The 14,648-nt window shown below is 44.7% G+C and overlaps 1 protein-coding gene across 9 annotated transcripts in view; it reads left to right on the top strand.

Annotated features, from left to right (window-relative positions):
* Positions 1 to 13,913, top strand: part of DLGAP1 (DLG associated protein 1) — a 770,938-nt gene extending 757,025 nt beyond the window's left edge. For 2 of the 9 annotated variants that reach the window (XM_043443644.1, XM_043443645.1), the window contains 3 exons: positions 6,190 to 6,281; positions 10,239 to 10,391; positions 13,348 to 13,913. In XM_043443644.1, the coding sequence (XP_043299579.1) occupies positions 6,190 to 6,281; positions 10,239 to 10,391; positions 13,348 to 13,557 (455 nt within the window). In that variant the 3' untranslated portion in view covers positions 13,558 to 13,913. Of the gene's footprint in view, positions 1 to 6,189; positions 6,282 to 10,238; positions 10,740 to 13,347 lie in introns of those variants that run through there. The other 7 variants (XM_043443649.1, XM_043443650.1, XM_043443646.1 and 4 more) reach the window with 6 other exon arrangements.
* The last annotated feature ends 735 nt before the right edge of the window (positions 13,914 to 14,648 follow it).

Below are 14,648 nucleotides of genomic sequence, written 5' to 3'. Positions count from 1 at the left end.
AAACAGATCCATGTTTTCTCTGGAGACCTTTTATTGACAGCAGCTCTGGATCACAAACGTGTTTGAGAAACAGCTGGGCAGTTGGTTGGCAAAATTCTTTTCCACGTAAATAAAAACGTCTCCGCGTGGATAATCTGACTTGAAATCACACAGATTTTGGTCTGACAAATCCACATGACTTTGGAGTGAGTGGGTGGATCCACTCTTTTAAAACTTCATTTTTCCTCCTTACCCCTAAAGTCTAAAACACGGTGGTGGAAAAAAAAAATAAAAATAAAACATGGTGGCGGGGGCCAAGTGAGTAAAAAGAAGTCAAAAGTTGATTTCATCTAGAGACATGTTCAACTTTATCCCAAATGGCCTGGCTCTTCCAGCCAGAGTCAGCACAACTAGTGTGATAAACAGAAAACCAAGAGGAACAATCTTGCCTAGAAAATCCCATGGACAGAGGAGCCTGGTGGGCTACTGTCCATAGGGTTGCAAAGAGTCAGACATGACCGAAGCTTCTGAGCATACAAGAGGAACAATAACCCAACCAAGACTGTATTAGCTAATTAATTAATCAAGATTGTAATGAAAAAGTGGTGCTGGACATAGTAAAATCTTAAAGAAGTGGAATGCTTAAGGCCTGGAATCTTGCCATTAATTTTTCAGGTTAACATAAAGTTTACAGATGAGTCAGTTCACTTTGAAACTTACTCCTTCTACAGGATATCAGGAGTTACGTCAGCTCAGTCTATGCCATCAAGGGGCTCCTGGTCTGGTTAGAAAGCCAGACAAATGGATGATGCTGCAAAGAATTTGGAGAGGGCAGAGACAGATCTGTGCAGGGGAATTTGAGGTGCAAAGACAGGGAGAGGTTAAAGGGGTGGGGCCAGCAAGGAGCAGGGGCCAGTGAGTGGGGTCAGTGTGGGCCCAAGGCAGGAGGCACCCTCAGTTCAGTGTTTAGCCTGAGCACAGGCACTGTGGAGAGACCAGCTTTGGGAGATTGGGAGCCTAGGGCATCATAGGAGTGGGCAGAGGTGAGGCTAAACAGGTGGCCCATTAAAAAGAGTTTCTTGCTTATCTTAGGGATGGTAGAGGAGCACAGAACAGTTTTATTAAGCATGAGAATTGTATGAGATAAGAATCTCTCCGGCTCCCTTTACAAAGCCAAACCTCCAAATTGGCATGGGAAGGGTGATGGAACCTTGTAGCCCTCACTGTAAGCAACTAGGATCGCCTGAAGGGAATGTGGATCTGGGGACACAAATCCAAAGAGGTGTCGAGCAGGTGCTCAGACATGCTACACCAGGGGCTGCTATAACCCCAGTTACAAATTTGAGCAAAATAAACCTCTTTTACAGAATAGCTGAACCCAGGAGCATGGATGAGATCACTCGCAGGAGCCAAGGGAAGTAGACTCAGGACAGAGTTTTGTGTTCAGCATTCAGGAGGCAGAGGGAAGAGGGAAGCCAGGTCAGGACCAGAGAGCACTGTGAGTGCCCAGGGGGCTGAAATTCCCTTGTGCCAAATGCAGAGGTCCAGAAGTGGGGGCGGGCAGGGGGAGCCAGACTGCAGGGAGGCAGGACCACTGGGAGCTGAGGATGTAGAGAGCAAAGGAGTCTGCCCTTTGGAGAATCCAGCATCTAACAGGATGTATTCATATGCTCTGGCTGCCGTGACAAAATACCACCCAGTGGCCTGACCAACAGAAATTTCTTTTGTCACAGTTTTGTCGGCTAGAAGGCTGAGATCAAGGTGCCGATTTCTCCCGAGGCCTCTCCCGTTGGTTTGGTCTTCCCCCTGTGTGTATCTACGTCCTAACTCCACTGTCTTATAAGAACACCAGTTATGTTGGATGAGGCCTCACCTTAATGACCTTGCTTTAACTTAACTACAGATTTGAAGGCCATCTCCAAATACAGTCCCGATCAGAGGTTCTGGAGGTTAGAATTTGAACAGATGACTTTGGGGAGGACAGAAGTCAGCCCATAACAGGGGAGGAGAGGGATTTTATGTTAGCTAGAGGGGATCACAAGATGGGGGAGGACTTTCCCCTTAAGATGGGAGAGACTTGAGGTGGCTCCCAGGCCTCTCAGGTAAAGCTGTCAAGAGGGACTGAGATGGAAGAGCAACCAGGAGGGAGTGGGACCAAGAATACAGGGAGATGGGAAAGGTGGATGCGAAGAGCTGTTTAGCGCAGGGGTGCTTGTCAATCTTGGGCTGATTCCATCAGGAATGAATGGCAGTACTTCGCGCACCTGCCATCTCTGATGCTGGCCGCATCACTGCTCATCCATCATGCAAAACCTCCCCTCTTTAGAGTTTTAGGGCACCATGGGTGGGGGGGGGGGTGGCAAGTGTCAGGAGAGGCAGAACACTGAGAATATTCATGCCTGATTCCCTCTGTTTTCTTCATCTCATAGCAGACAAGGTTTTGCTAAAGACAAGGGAGCAGGGATTCAGTTGCCAGTGAATGAGAGTCAGAAAAGGAGGGTCAGAGAGGGAGCAGACCAAGACCATCTCCAAGGACTAATGATCAGCAGCAAGAGACGCACTGAGTTTGGAGCCCTCGGATTTGAATGGCTCTAAATCATGTGGTGAAAGACAGTTCTGAAGGAAGGGAGGGCCCTGCACCCTGCAGGCCAGCAGGGCGTATCTGGTCTGCTCTGCACCTGAAGATGGACCTTGTTTGCCTGGAGCAACTGTGTCTCCCGGGGAGAATCTGATCTTTGATTTTGCAAGTCTCTTTTCTGCACAGGCTCCCACAGGGTGGTCTAGGCATCCTTGGTTAAGGTCCTGTCTCTCTGTGTGTCTCTGTCAGTCAGTTATCCACTGTTCTAGCTCTGATAGGTGGGGAGCTATGCCAAACTCTACAGATAGGGATGAAAATCTGGGGCCCTGAAGAATTGTTATGGATTCCTTATATACACAAAGACATGATTAAAGACATGATTCACCCACTCCTTGACACTTGTCTAGGTCTGCCTGCATGGCAGCGATCAAAAAAGAGGACATTCAATCAATCCACACTGTTGGGAAGAGAGTTTGGAGTGTGAAGATTCGCAAGAGAAATAATCCCCTGTTTGGGAATATGTCACCTTTTGTTTCCCTGGTGAATGACCAAGAATGTCGAAGGTATATAGGAGTTATAATTCCTGCTACACCCTAAGGATTTTCACACATAATTTCATTATATCTACAGTCTACAGTCCTAGGAAGATAGTATTATGATCACTCGGCAGATAAAGAGAGCAGAGTCTGAGTACAATAAATGTTCCCAGGATCCGTAGCTGATAAATGGCATTTCAGACTCCAGCATCTGTGCTTTTTCTGGTATGTTACACAGAGGAAGTTAGACAGGCAAGGAAGCAGAACAGGTGAATTAGGTGTAGGCAGCTGGGTCTGGAAGGTATTCACCTAGCCTACCCACTGTAGAAACTTCACCACTGGTGGGACAGCCAGATTGACCCCTTTGAATTGATAGGTAGTGTCCAGGTTGAAGATATACAAAATATGTCTGTTCTGCCCTCTCTCTCTTTTTTTAAGAGCTGTGAGTTCCATTTAATTTTTTATGTATTTATTTTTGGCTGCTCTGGATCTCTGTTGCTCTGTGAGGGTTTTCTCTAGTGACGAGCATAGGCTCCTCTTCATTGTGGTGTTTGGGCTTCTCATTGCTGTGGCTTCTCTTGTTGTGGAGCATAGGTTCTAGGGTGTGTGGGCTTCAGTAGTTGCAGCACATGGGCTCAGCAGTGTGACGCACACAAACTTAGCTGCTCTGCAGCATGTGGAATTTTCCCAGACCAGAGATGGAACCTATGTCCCCTTCTTTGGCAGGTGGATTCTTATCCACTGCACCACCGGGGAAGTCCTCTGCTCTATTTCTGAGTTCTGACATGCTGATGGGGGAGCTGGCATAGTCAGGAAGCACTGGGAGTTTGATTGCTTCCAGTCCCAGTATTTCTAAGTGAATGAATGAGTTCTCAGACTCCCCATGGACTGTCCTTGGAGCAGCATTTATAGAGACGCCACATGTCTTTTCAGCCTCCTCTGGGGCTGTTTTGGCCTTGGTGTTGAGGGCCAGCCCAGTCCCTGCAAACTTAATTGCCACCACATACAGTAAAAAAAAAAAAAAAAAAGAAAAAAATGGGGCTTCCTCAGTGGCTCAGGTGGTAAAGAACCCACCTGCAATACAGGAGACCTGGGTTCGATCCCATTTTACGTATAAGAAAACAGAGATTAGGTGACCTGTCCAGAGCAATGGATGCTAAATTTTCCAGAGAGGACCCTCAGCCAGCTCAGAGCCTGACCCTTTAGCTTCTATGGTGCCCTGTTTCCCCATGTCCTTTCTGCTTTGGGGTGTTGAGAGATGGAGGGAGGTGACACTATGTATAAAATAGGTAACTGATGAGAACCTATTGCATAGCACAGGGAACTCTACTCAATTGCTTTTTGGTGATCTGAAATGGGAAGGAAATCTACAAAGGGGGATATATGTATATATATGGCTGATTCACTTTGCTGTACCGCAGAAACTAGCACAATATTTTAAAGCAACTTTACTCCAATAAAATTTTTTAATTAAAAAAGAAAAGGGAGGAAGGCCTCACAGACATGATGGATCGATTAAAGAGGAAAATGCAACCATCCCCAAATATTATAAAAGCAGATAGATTGAAAAAACCCAACATTTAGGCCTGAAGAATTGTGCCAGATGCTCTCAAGGAGGACCCCAGCTCTCCCTAGGGAGGTGGTCTCTGCACTTCAGCCTCCCGGCATGACTGGTGACTTCCCAAGTCCAGAGATGCCCTGGTTACGTGTGTGTGCGTGCTCAGTCACTTCAGTTGTGTCTCTTTGTGACTCTACGGACTGTAGTCTGCCTGGCTCCTCTGTCCATGGGGATTCTCCAGGCAAGAATACTGCAGTGGGTTGCCGTGCCCTCTTCCAGAGGATCTTCCTGACCCAGAAGCGTGTGTGAAGTATTTGGGTAGAGACCAGTGGTGGCCCGCCGGAACTATTATCCAGCCTGGTAGCCTTAAACTAACAGAGAAGCAATTGACCAGGAAACCCTGAGCCAAAGGACATTGCTTGTCCTTCTGTTGTCTTCTCAGTCTTTGTGGGGAATGGGGTCAAGAAAAGGAGATCTAATTCCACTCTGAGTCTCAGGCATGGTAAAGTCAGAACAAAACTACAGCAGCAAAAATGTTGCTGCAGTGCCATAAAATCCCTCCCCCCCCCCCCCCCCCCCCCGGCCCCAGTGAAGAAATTCAAGAGGGCAAGCGCCCCTGGGAGGCCCGCCTGCTCTGTTTTTCTCTGCGGCCGCCGTCTCTCCTTCCTTCCTGCCCGGTGGCGGTGGCGGGTGGCCGGGCTCCAGCCGCGCAGTCCCCATCAGGCGGAGCGAGCGCCCCTGGGATAATCCGGAGCTTGGGATGCTCAGAGATGCTCAGGGATGCTCAGCTCGCCCACTGCTGGAAGGTTCTCCCCTTCGACTTCACTCAAGGCAGGAAGTAGCTTGCAAAGGGGAGGATTTTCAGCACAGACCACAGGGAATTAAACCTCTCTGAACAATAACGTTGGTCCGTGGAGTGTAAAAGCTGGGACAGTGCGGGCGTTCCCTAGGCAACGGGCTGAAAATGTTCGCTCTTTACAAAATCTTTCAATTGGCCAGGCTCGCTCTTTCCTGACAGTCCCAGTGGCTGAGCTCTGGGAAAATAAGGAAGGCTGTGGATGGGATTTGGTGAGTGCCATGAGATCCCTACCCGCCTGCAAGTCAGGGCTGCTTTCCTTGTGTTGGGTTTCGGATTAGAAAAACAAGCTAGCAGACCATGACTGCTGACACAAATACATCCCTAACCGGACTGGTAAACACTGGAAATTCATCCTTGCAGTAAAAGGGAAAAAACAAAGCAGAAGTATTTGCCTCCTCTCCTGATAACATCCAGGGCTGTGATGGAAAACTCCGTTATCCCTAAGAAAGATGCCTGGTGAGCATGTGGGTTTTTCCAAGCTGGTTTTCTACTTTAACTCAGGAGTCTCTGTTGCATAGACGCGCAGAGCGACGGCACGACCTGGCTGTGTGCGTGTGCGCGCCGTGCAGTCTGCATGCGGTCTTCTCCAATTACTGCAGAGCAACTTCCTCTTTGCTTTGCCAGACTAAGTCTCAACAATGAGACATGTGTAAACTTCTTGTCTGTTTGCTTTTTTCAGTTCTAGGGAAAATCCGAACCGCAGTGGGCAGTGCCCAACTTCTTATGGCCCAGAAATTCTACCAGTTCAGAGAACTGTGTGAAGAAAACCTGGTAAGTATCTTTCCCTGTCAATACTAGTTTTCCCTGCTCCTCCCCGTGAGAACACGTGGTCAAGACCAGTCCAACTGAAGTAGAACCAAGCCAGGGCTCACTGGACTCTCTTAACCTGAAAGAGAGAATTTTCCGATGAATCATATATTTCCTGCTTTTCTTAAAATTAAAAATATTTATCTTTTAAAATAATATAAAATATTAAATTATCTTCGAAGAAAGAATCCAATCAAGTTATCAAGTTAAAACTTCATTTCCTTTTTTTTTTTTTCTGGTTGCTGAATATTTTCTATTTTCCTGGCCTCCTGATTTTATTATTCTTACCCAATTGGAGCAGCCTGCTATTTCAAAAATAATATTTCAGAAAAAAATCATTTTGGATAATGAGTTTCTTTCTGAAGTAGCCATTGGGTCCTTTTTCCTTATCAGAGTGCTCTGTTTTAATTCAAGAACTGGAGGTGGAATGTGTCAGAAAGTGTAGATTTGATCTCCATGAGAACAACGAATACACAGAAATGAAATAAAGCAGAACAGACAAAACCTGTATTAGCAGCAACAACATTTTAAAAAAACTGTCAGCAAAATGCAAGGCCAAGAGCTTCCTCACATTTTTTTTTTTTTAAATTCTGCCATCTCCACAAGTGTCATTCCACAAAAATATCTTTTATTGGCCAATCAATGATCAAGCTGCATCTGTGTGCTCAGTCGCTCAGTTGTGTCCAACTCTTTGTGACCCTATAGACTGTAGCCTGCCAGGCTCCTCTGTCCATGAGATTCTCCAGGCAAGAATACGGGAGTGGATAGCCATTTCCTCCTCCAGAGGATACCCCCGACCCACGGGTGGAAACTGCATCTAAAATAAAGAAAATAAAAAGCAATTCTTTTAATCTTCTGGAAAGTTCAAAACACAATCATTTGTGATCTGATTGACCCAAACGATGATTTTTTTTTTTTTTTAGCGTTCTAACCACATCTTGTTAACAAGGACAAATACAGACTGAATGGGATTTGTCTAGACGAGACTCAACCAAGAGCAGATATAAAGTCTGCACAAGTCAGTGCTCTTGTCCCCCTTCACCAGGCTTTTCTTTCTGAAACCTCTCTTTCCTGCCTCCTCACCCCCAACCCCCACACCTATAGTTTGTTTTCCCCTTCCTCAGCAAAAATGACCTGGCCCTTCTTTCACCTTCTCAGAAATTATATTCTGAATTATGAGATAATATATATTAGTAAATGTGTTGATCAGTGATTTAACAAATATTTTATTGAGCTTCACTATGTGTCAGGTACAGAATTCCTTCTAATTTGTAAACTTGCTCACATATCTCAGATCTTAATTCATATGATTCTTTAACTCTTTAAAAAGTTCATATAAAGCCATATTTCTCAAACTGGCCCTCCTTATCTTTCTCATCCTCTATCACCTCTGACCTCCAAGTGACCTGATTCAGACTGAGGCAGGTTTCACAACTACTTCTTGTGCTGGGTGTCACAGGAGCCACTGATTAAGGGACTGGCTGAGCACCCAGACTCTTTCTCTCTGCTTCCCCATTCATCCCTTGGATGATGAGGGGGCAAAGAGATTCTTGGTGGGAAAGGAACAAATTTCCCGTGTTACTACAGAGTTAAATGCTATCATTCTATCTATTAATGCACTAACAGAGTTTAACAACAGGGCTTGTGACCTAGAAGGCTTTAGTGAACTTCAAGGTATGAGCAACTTAGCTTTTAATTACAAATAAGATAAGGTAATATATTGTGAGATCATAAAACTCCAGTTGACAAGTACTTTGTCAGTTATTATCTGTCTATTCTGAACCTAGATATTAAGAAACATTCTAGTTTACTCTATCAAATGCTACAGAGAAGCCCTCTTGTTAATTCAGCTGTCACTGGAATAGAGTTTAACAGTGAACCAAATACTTACAAATTTTAGAATTTATTTATTCCAATGAACTATGGGTAGTTTTAAAAGTATAAGTTTATAAATACATTCTTGTATTTATTTTGAAGTCAGACCAATAATACTCATCCATCAAAAGGCTTAAAATCATTTTTTCCAGTCTATTTACTTTGATGGTCACTGACCCTGTGCTTTCTGAAATTCTGATGATGTCATTTCTTTAGGGTTGTTTTAAAAGTAAGAACGGGCCTCAAGTTATTATATGGCATGAGATTTCACTGTCTTTCCAATTGCCTGGGATACCCAGAGGTAGCCAAATGGAACCTCAATAGAAACCTCTGATAAGTATGAGCCCCAGCTATCTGCCCATGAATACCTTTAGCGATTATTGCTGATAGTAATACCTTCAGTCTCTTAGTTATGGTTTTTCTGTCTCAGATCATATAAATTAGTGGTTCCTACTCACTAGTGTTTGTCAGGGTTATGTGAATGAGGGCAAAGAAAGTCAATCCAGACATCAAAGAATGTTTAATATTATCTAGCAAATGCACAGAAATCTATGTGTTTGTACAGACAAGTGTTCTCACATTTGCCGTATTACGTTATGGTCAATTTAAAACCAATTCATTTCCAAATGATTATGTCCAAGTACTTATATGATAAAATGTCTTCCTATTAGAAATATCTTAATTGTTAAACACACAATACTTTGAAAATCTAATTCTTTTATTACTTATCACTTGTTTGCCCTATTATTTCACTCAACGTAAGTATTAAAATGAATCTTACTTTAGATTCCTTATCTGTTCTCTGAGTATGTTGGATGCCATGGAGTCAAATACTGACTCTAATAACAATGGAGTGTATTTTTTGGTAATATGGTATTTTCATTCAAATATAGTTTTAAATGCATTTTGGCATACATCACACATTCTGGGTTTTTTCCAAATGTTTAGGCGCCCCACCATACCATGCTGATAGATGCTGTATTACAAAAGAATTTTACCTTGACATTGAGAATAAGTGACTCAAATGTGTCTAAAATGATTATATAGAATTATCATTTGTAGTGGAATCTTTTTTCTTTTTTTAAAAGCCAAATTCATAGAGTATAAAAGTGTTTGCCAAGGGCTCAGGGGTAGGGGAAATGAAGGGGGCATTGGTAAAATGATACAGATTTTCAGCTATAAAATGAATGAGGTCTGAGGACCTAATTAGAACATGGTGACTATGGTTGATAACACTGTATTGTCTAACTGAGCTTTGCTAAGAAAGAGTAGAAGATAAATGTTCTCTCACACACACAAAAAAAACGATAAAGATGCGAGGTGATGATGTGCTGCTTAACTCGATGGGGAAGTCCTTACGCAGGGTGTGTCTATATCAAATCATCACATGGTACATCCTAAATATCTTATAATCTTATTTGTCAATTAGTCCTTAATAAAAGTGAATATATGGATATATATATATATAAAATGTATGCACATATGCTCAGTCACTCAGTCGTGTCCGACTCTTTCAGACCCAATGGACTGTAGCCTGCCAAGCTTCTCTGTCCATGGGATTCTCCAGGCAAGAATACTGGAGTGCGTTGTCATGCCCTCCTCCAGGAGGTCTTCCCCATCCAGGGATCGAACCCTTGTCTCTTATGTGTCCTGCCGAGGCAGGTGGGTTCTTTACCGCTAGTGCCACCTGGGACGCCCCATAAAACATATATACATATAACTATAAAATATAAAATAAACAAATAAAAGTACCATCAGTGAGGAGGGCATGGCAACCCACTCCAGTATTCTTGCTCGGAGAATCCCCATGGACAGAGGAGTCTGGCAGGCTACAATCCATGGTGTCGCAAAGAGTCGGATACGACTGAGTGACTAAGCACAGCACAGCACAGTACCATCACTAACTTCACTTTTCTCTCCTGTCTGAAAACTAAAAGGAACTCATCCACCTTTTGTTATTTGAAGTATTTGAAAGTGCCGCGTTGATCCTGGGCTTGTCACAAACATTGCTTCTAAAGCGTGACTGTTTTTCTTTCTCTTGCACAGAATCCCAATGCTCATCCAAGGCCCACCTCTCAGGATCTGGCGGGGTTCTGGGACATGCTGCAGTTGTCCATAGAAAACATTAGTATGAAATTTGATGAACTTCATCAGTTAAAGGCCAATAATTGGAAACAGATGGATCCTCTTGACAAGAAGGTAGAACAATGTAGATTTTGTATGGTTCATTTAAAAACCTGCACAAACCCTGGACAGTCTAAATAGGCTTCTGCTCAGTCTTGCTGTTTACAATGTGAAATGGAGCTGAAATCATATTAATTTCATTGTAATGACAATGTTTACATAGTAATCATTTGGGATATTATCTGTAATATGTTTCAGGCATATTTTTAAAGAAAAACCTGTCTGTGAATTGGAAAATGGGAATGTGGCTATTTTTTTTTGTTAATTAAACTTTAAGTTAAACCATTTTAGTCACTGGAAGGAACTGCCTCCATTTTGCTTTTTAAACTAAAATAAATGACATCTTCAGTGCATGATTACATAGAGCAAGAGTTCAACTTCCTTACACCCCTAGAACGTGTTTCCGAGAAAATAGGAAGCCCTGCAAACTAACCGACTTTGATAATCATTTCATAAATATAGTAATAAAGAAACCACTGTTGTTCAAGTCTAAAAATATACACACCGTATAGTTTCACAGTAATCATAAATGTTGGGATCTTTTTTTTAAAAAAAAAAAAAGGTTTTACCTTTGGTTGATTTGCCTTGGGGGAGTATTGCTCACTGGGTTCCTCATGCAAGAGCTTAGAAATAAAGACTCAAATTCTTTTACTTGAATTAATAAACTGCAGTTTTCACATTTGATCACGGTGGCTCCACCAGGCTTGCCCAGGTATCCAATTTCCACCCTCTTAGGCTGACCGGAGAGGCATGACATTTTTAACCCTTTGCTTTCCTACAGCCTGAGGTCAAATGATTCTGAGAGGTTCAACTTCTGGAGTCAGGCACAGCCATTTCTGTGATGCCTTTTCCTGATCCTTTCACCTATCAGTCCAGTCCATTCTGCTGCTGCCCATCATAATATCAGAGTTCTTGGAGTCCCTGGGCTCCCAGGAGAAATCTAGTGCTAAGGGCTGGTGCATAATTGAAGGGGCCACCACGCTCATCACTGTCCCTCATCTCTAATTCGGTCACCATCCACCTGGCGGGTTTTGGTATGAAACATCAAAGTACCATTGATGCCTGTGTGGCCTCTCACTGGGGTAGCCAAACATTTGCATTCATTCTAGTTTTCTTTAATCTGGGTTTAAAACTGTCTGCTAAACAAGTTTTTAAATTGGTCTGGTTTTAAGAAAACATTACAGATGTACACACATACTGGTAACTGATTTTCTAGAGCTGATCCATCTAATTTCTCATTCATCAATTTTTTTAAATTGTTGTTAAAAAAAAATAAACTATGCAAGGAAAGGAAAATATGACTAAAAAGTTTTCAACAATCGTACTTTCTAAAGTATCTACTGAGTGACCCAATCATGAAGAATTTAAATGTCCAAAAGGAGTGAAGCTAAGAATTGATATATGGTACCTAGTGACAGTTATACGGTAAATCATTATTAACTTGATTTCTAAATCTTCATGCATGGTATCTGTGATCAGAGCTTTGCATCACCCCATGAACTGGAGGGGAAACAATGAACAAATGCAATCAGAGTTGCTGGAATACGGTTTGCACTCTGTGTTTCCTTTTTTTTAATCCACTCGAGACTCCACCGTAAACAACCTGCGGGCAACTCCACTGCAGTAAGGGTAACTAGGCACTTCACGAAGGCCAGCAAAAGAGGGACACAGAGAGTGCCCTTTGGAGAATCATGGAATCCATATTTTAAGATACTTGTCACATTTAGGTTTATGAAAATTTAAGGCATTTTATTAAAAGATGAAATCATCAGATTCACATGGACCTTTTTGCAGCCTGAAAACTCACTATCTTTTTCCTAAAAATCCTTTGTGATGTAGATTCCCTTTCCCACTGTATTTTCTTTTTTCCAGTCCAAGCGATGAATGATTTTTGTTTCTGCAGTGGCATTTAAAAATAGCCCACCGTTTTCTAGTTTGCTGCTGCTGGGGGTGTGGGGGTGTGGGGGTGGGGGGGAGGGGAGCGGGGATGAACTCTTTCAGTCTTGTGTTCAGATGTCCTGGCACAATGTCTGTGCCTATGATGAAACAGCCTTCAGGGCCATCAAGGTCACCCCGAGGCCCTTAATTCGTAATGGTCCAGCAGGATGTTTTAGGAGCTGACTCCACATCCCCAAGGGTAGGAACTGTCCAAGTCCTCCCTCCAGGGTGACCCTGCCGGGTACATCTCTGTGTGTCTGTGTGTGATGTGTAAATGGGTGGAAGTCACTGGGACACCAGCAAAGCTAAACGAACACAGTTTTAACAATCGCTTCTTCCTCGTTTGGCTGTTTAGGTTTGGGTGGGCTCGGGGGAGAGGGCAGGGATGTTTTTAAACTCTGAACCCAGCTGGTACCCACACGCTGCCGCCCTGCTTAGAGGGGGTGCAGAATCTAAGAGGCGACCGCTGCCCCCTCCTTCCCATCTCTGGCATCCGGAAGAGTCTGGAGTCTCCAGAGAAAAACCACAGTAAATATGCTGGAAGCTGCAGCCTTTAGGTGTGAGGGGCAGGGGGCGGGGGCTGGTTAGATTTTAAATACCCATATCCTTCCCTTGGAGAGACTAGTTCTGCCCTCCAGCTTTACCCTTGGCCTTAAACTTCCCAGTATTTTTCTTACCCTCATGCATCTTTTTGAAAACCCAAGCCAGAATACTAAAGAAAAAAATATATACATTTTATGTGCTCAGTCGTTCAGTCATGTCTGACTCTTTGAGACTCCATGGACTGTGGCCCGCCAGGCTCCTCTGTCCATGAGGTTCAACAGGCAAGAATACTGGAGTGGGTTGCCATTTCCTTCTCCAATACATATATATATATATATGTAAATATGTATACGGTGTGCAGATCAGAACTAACTTAACCACCCTTAGGCTTAAAAAGAAAGAAATGTGTGCTAACTACTGACCTATCCCAGTTTTCCCCAAGCTTGTCCTGAGAAGCTGTGTAATGTCATGAACCTTCTGCTTTGATCAGGAGCGAAGGGCCCCTCCTCCAGTGCCCAAGAAGCCGGCGAAGGGCCCCGCGCCGCTGATCCGGGAGCGCTCGCTGGAGAGCTCGCAGCGCCAGGAGGCCCGCAAGCGCCTGATGGCCGCCAAGCGCGCCGCGTCCGTCCGTCAGAACTCGGCCACCGAGAGCGCCGAGAGCATCGAGATCTACATCCCCGAGGCGCAGACCCGGCTTTGAGGCCCCGGCCGCCGCGCCCCCGCCGCCGCCGCCGCCGCCGCCGCCGCCGCCGCTGCCGCCTCCTCCCCGGCGCCTGCCCACCCGCGTAGACGCGGCCCCTCTCTAGGTCACCCGCCATCCATCCTCCGTCCTCCTCGAGCTAGTCCGTCCCTAGATTCCAGCAATATCCAACCGTAGGGTATCTCAGACATCCAGGATCCCGCCGGGGGTGGGGAAGGGGGGGGTCCCTAGGGACCTCGCCGTCTTCCACGCGAAAGAAACTAGGGCTCCGATCCCCTTGATTTCCCAGACACGCTTCCTATTTGGGGCGAGCAGATTGGAGCGCTTGATGTCCAGCCTCAGACATCACACCCTGTCACCAGAGTCCAGGAGTGACGCACCGAGAGGGGACGAAGAGGGGCTGGGCGCGGGGGGACCAGGATGTGTGGTGGGTGGGGGAGAGAAGCAAAGTCTGCAGGTGCCCGGGGGGGAGGGGTGGGGTGCGGGTACCTGCGTCGCTCACAGCTGCACAAACTGCCTCACTGTTGTGTCATCAGTCACTGCTTCAAATGTCTCACTCAGCAGAAGATTGTCAATTTGATCTTTCAGGGACATCCATCTATTCCGAAAGGCAATAAAATGAAGACAGGAAAGGCAAGACCAAGGAAGCACTGCTAGCTTAAGAGACTACATAAGGGATTTTTTTCTTTTGTCCTATTCTTAAGACAATTTAGACCTGAAGTGTTTTCTCAACTTTTCTTGTACTATGTATATTATATTGTTGTGGTGGTGGTGGGCGGGGGGAGGTCTTTACAGGGGAAAGTGTTGGTTCCATTACTTTGTTAGTGTCCATCTTGGGGAGGGGGGGAGCCTACCTAATTACACAGATAGAAGTACATCTCTGCTTACCAAGTGCTGTAAATGGCAGCCGGCCTGCTTTCGGAGAAGAGTCGGGATTTTCCCATCATCCCCTTCGAATGCTACACATTCGGTCTCTTTTAACCCAGTAGTTCATAGGGCAGACATTTGTCTCCATCAGTCTTTCCTCACTGCTCCAGAGTCCTATCACACCCCTGTATCAGGATTTTGTCCTATGTCAAACCCATCAAATA

The sequence above is a fragment of the Cervus canadensis genome, chromosome 23 (assembly GCF_019320065.1).
Source record: "Cervus canadensis isolate Bull #8, Minnesota chromosome 23, ASM1932006v1, whole genome shotgun sequence".
NCBI classification, from domain to species: domain Eukaryota; kingdom Metazoa; phylum Chordata; class Mammalia; order Artiodactyla; family Cervidae; genus Cervus; species Cervus canadensis.
The sequence above is the reverse complement of the archived record's forward strand: the minus strand, read 5'-3'. Positions and strand labels throughout refer to the sequence as shown.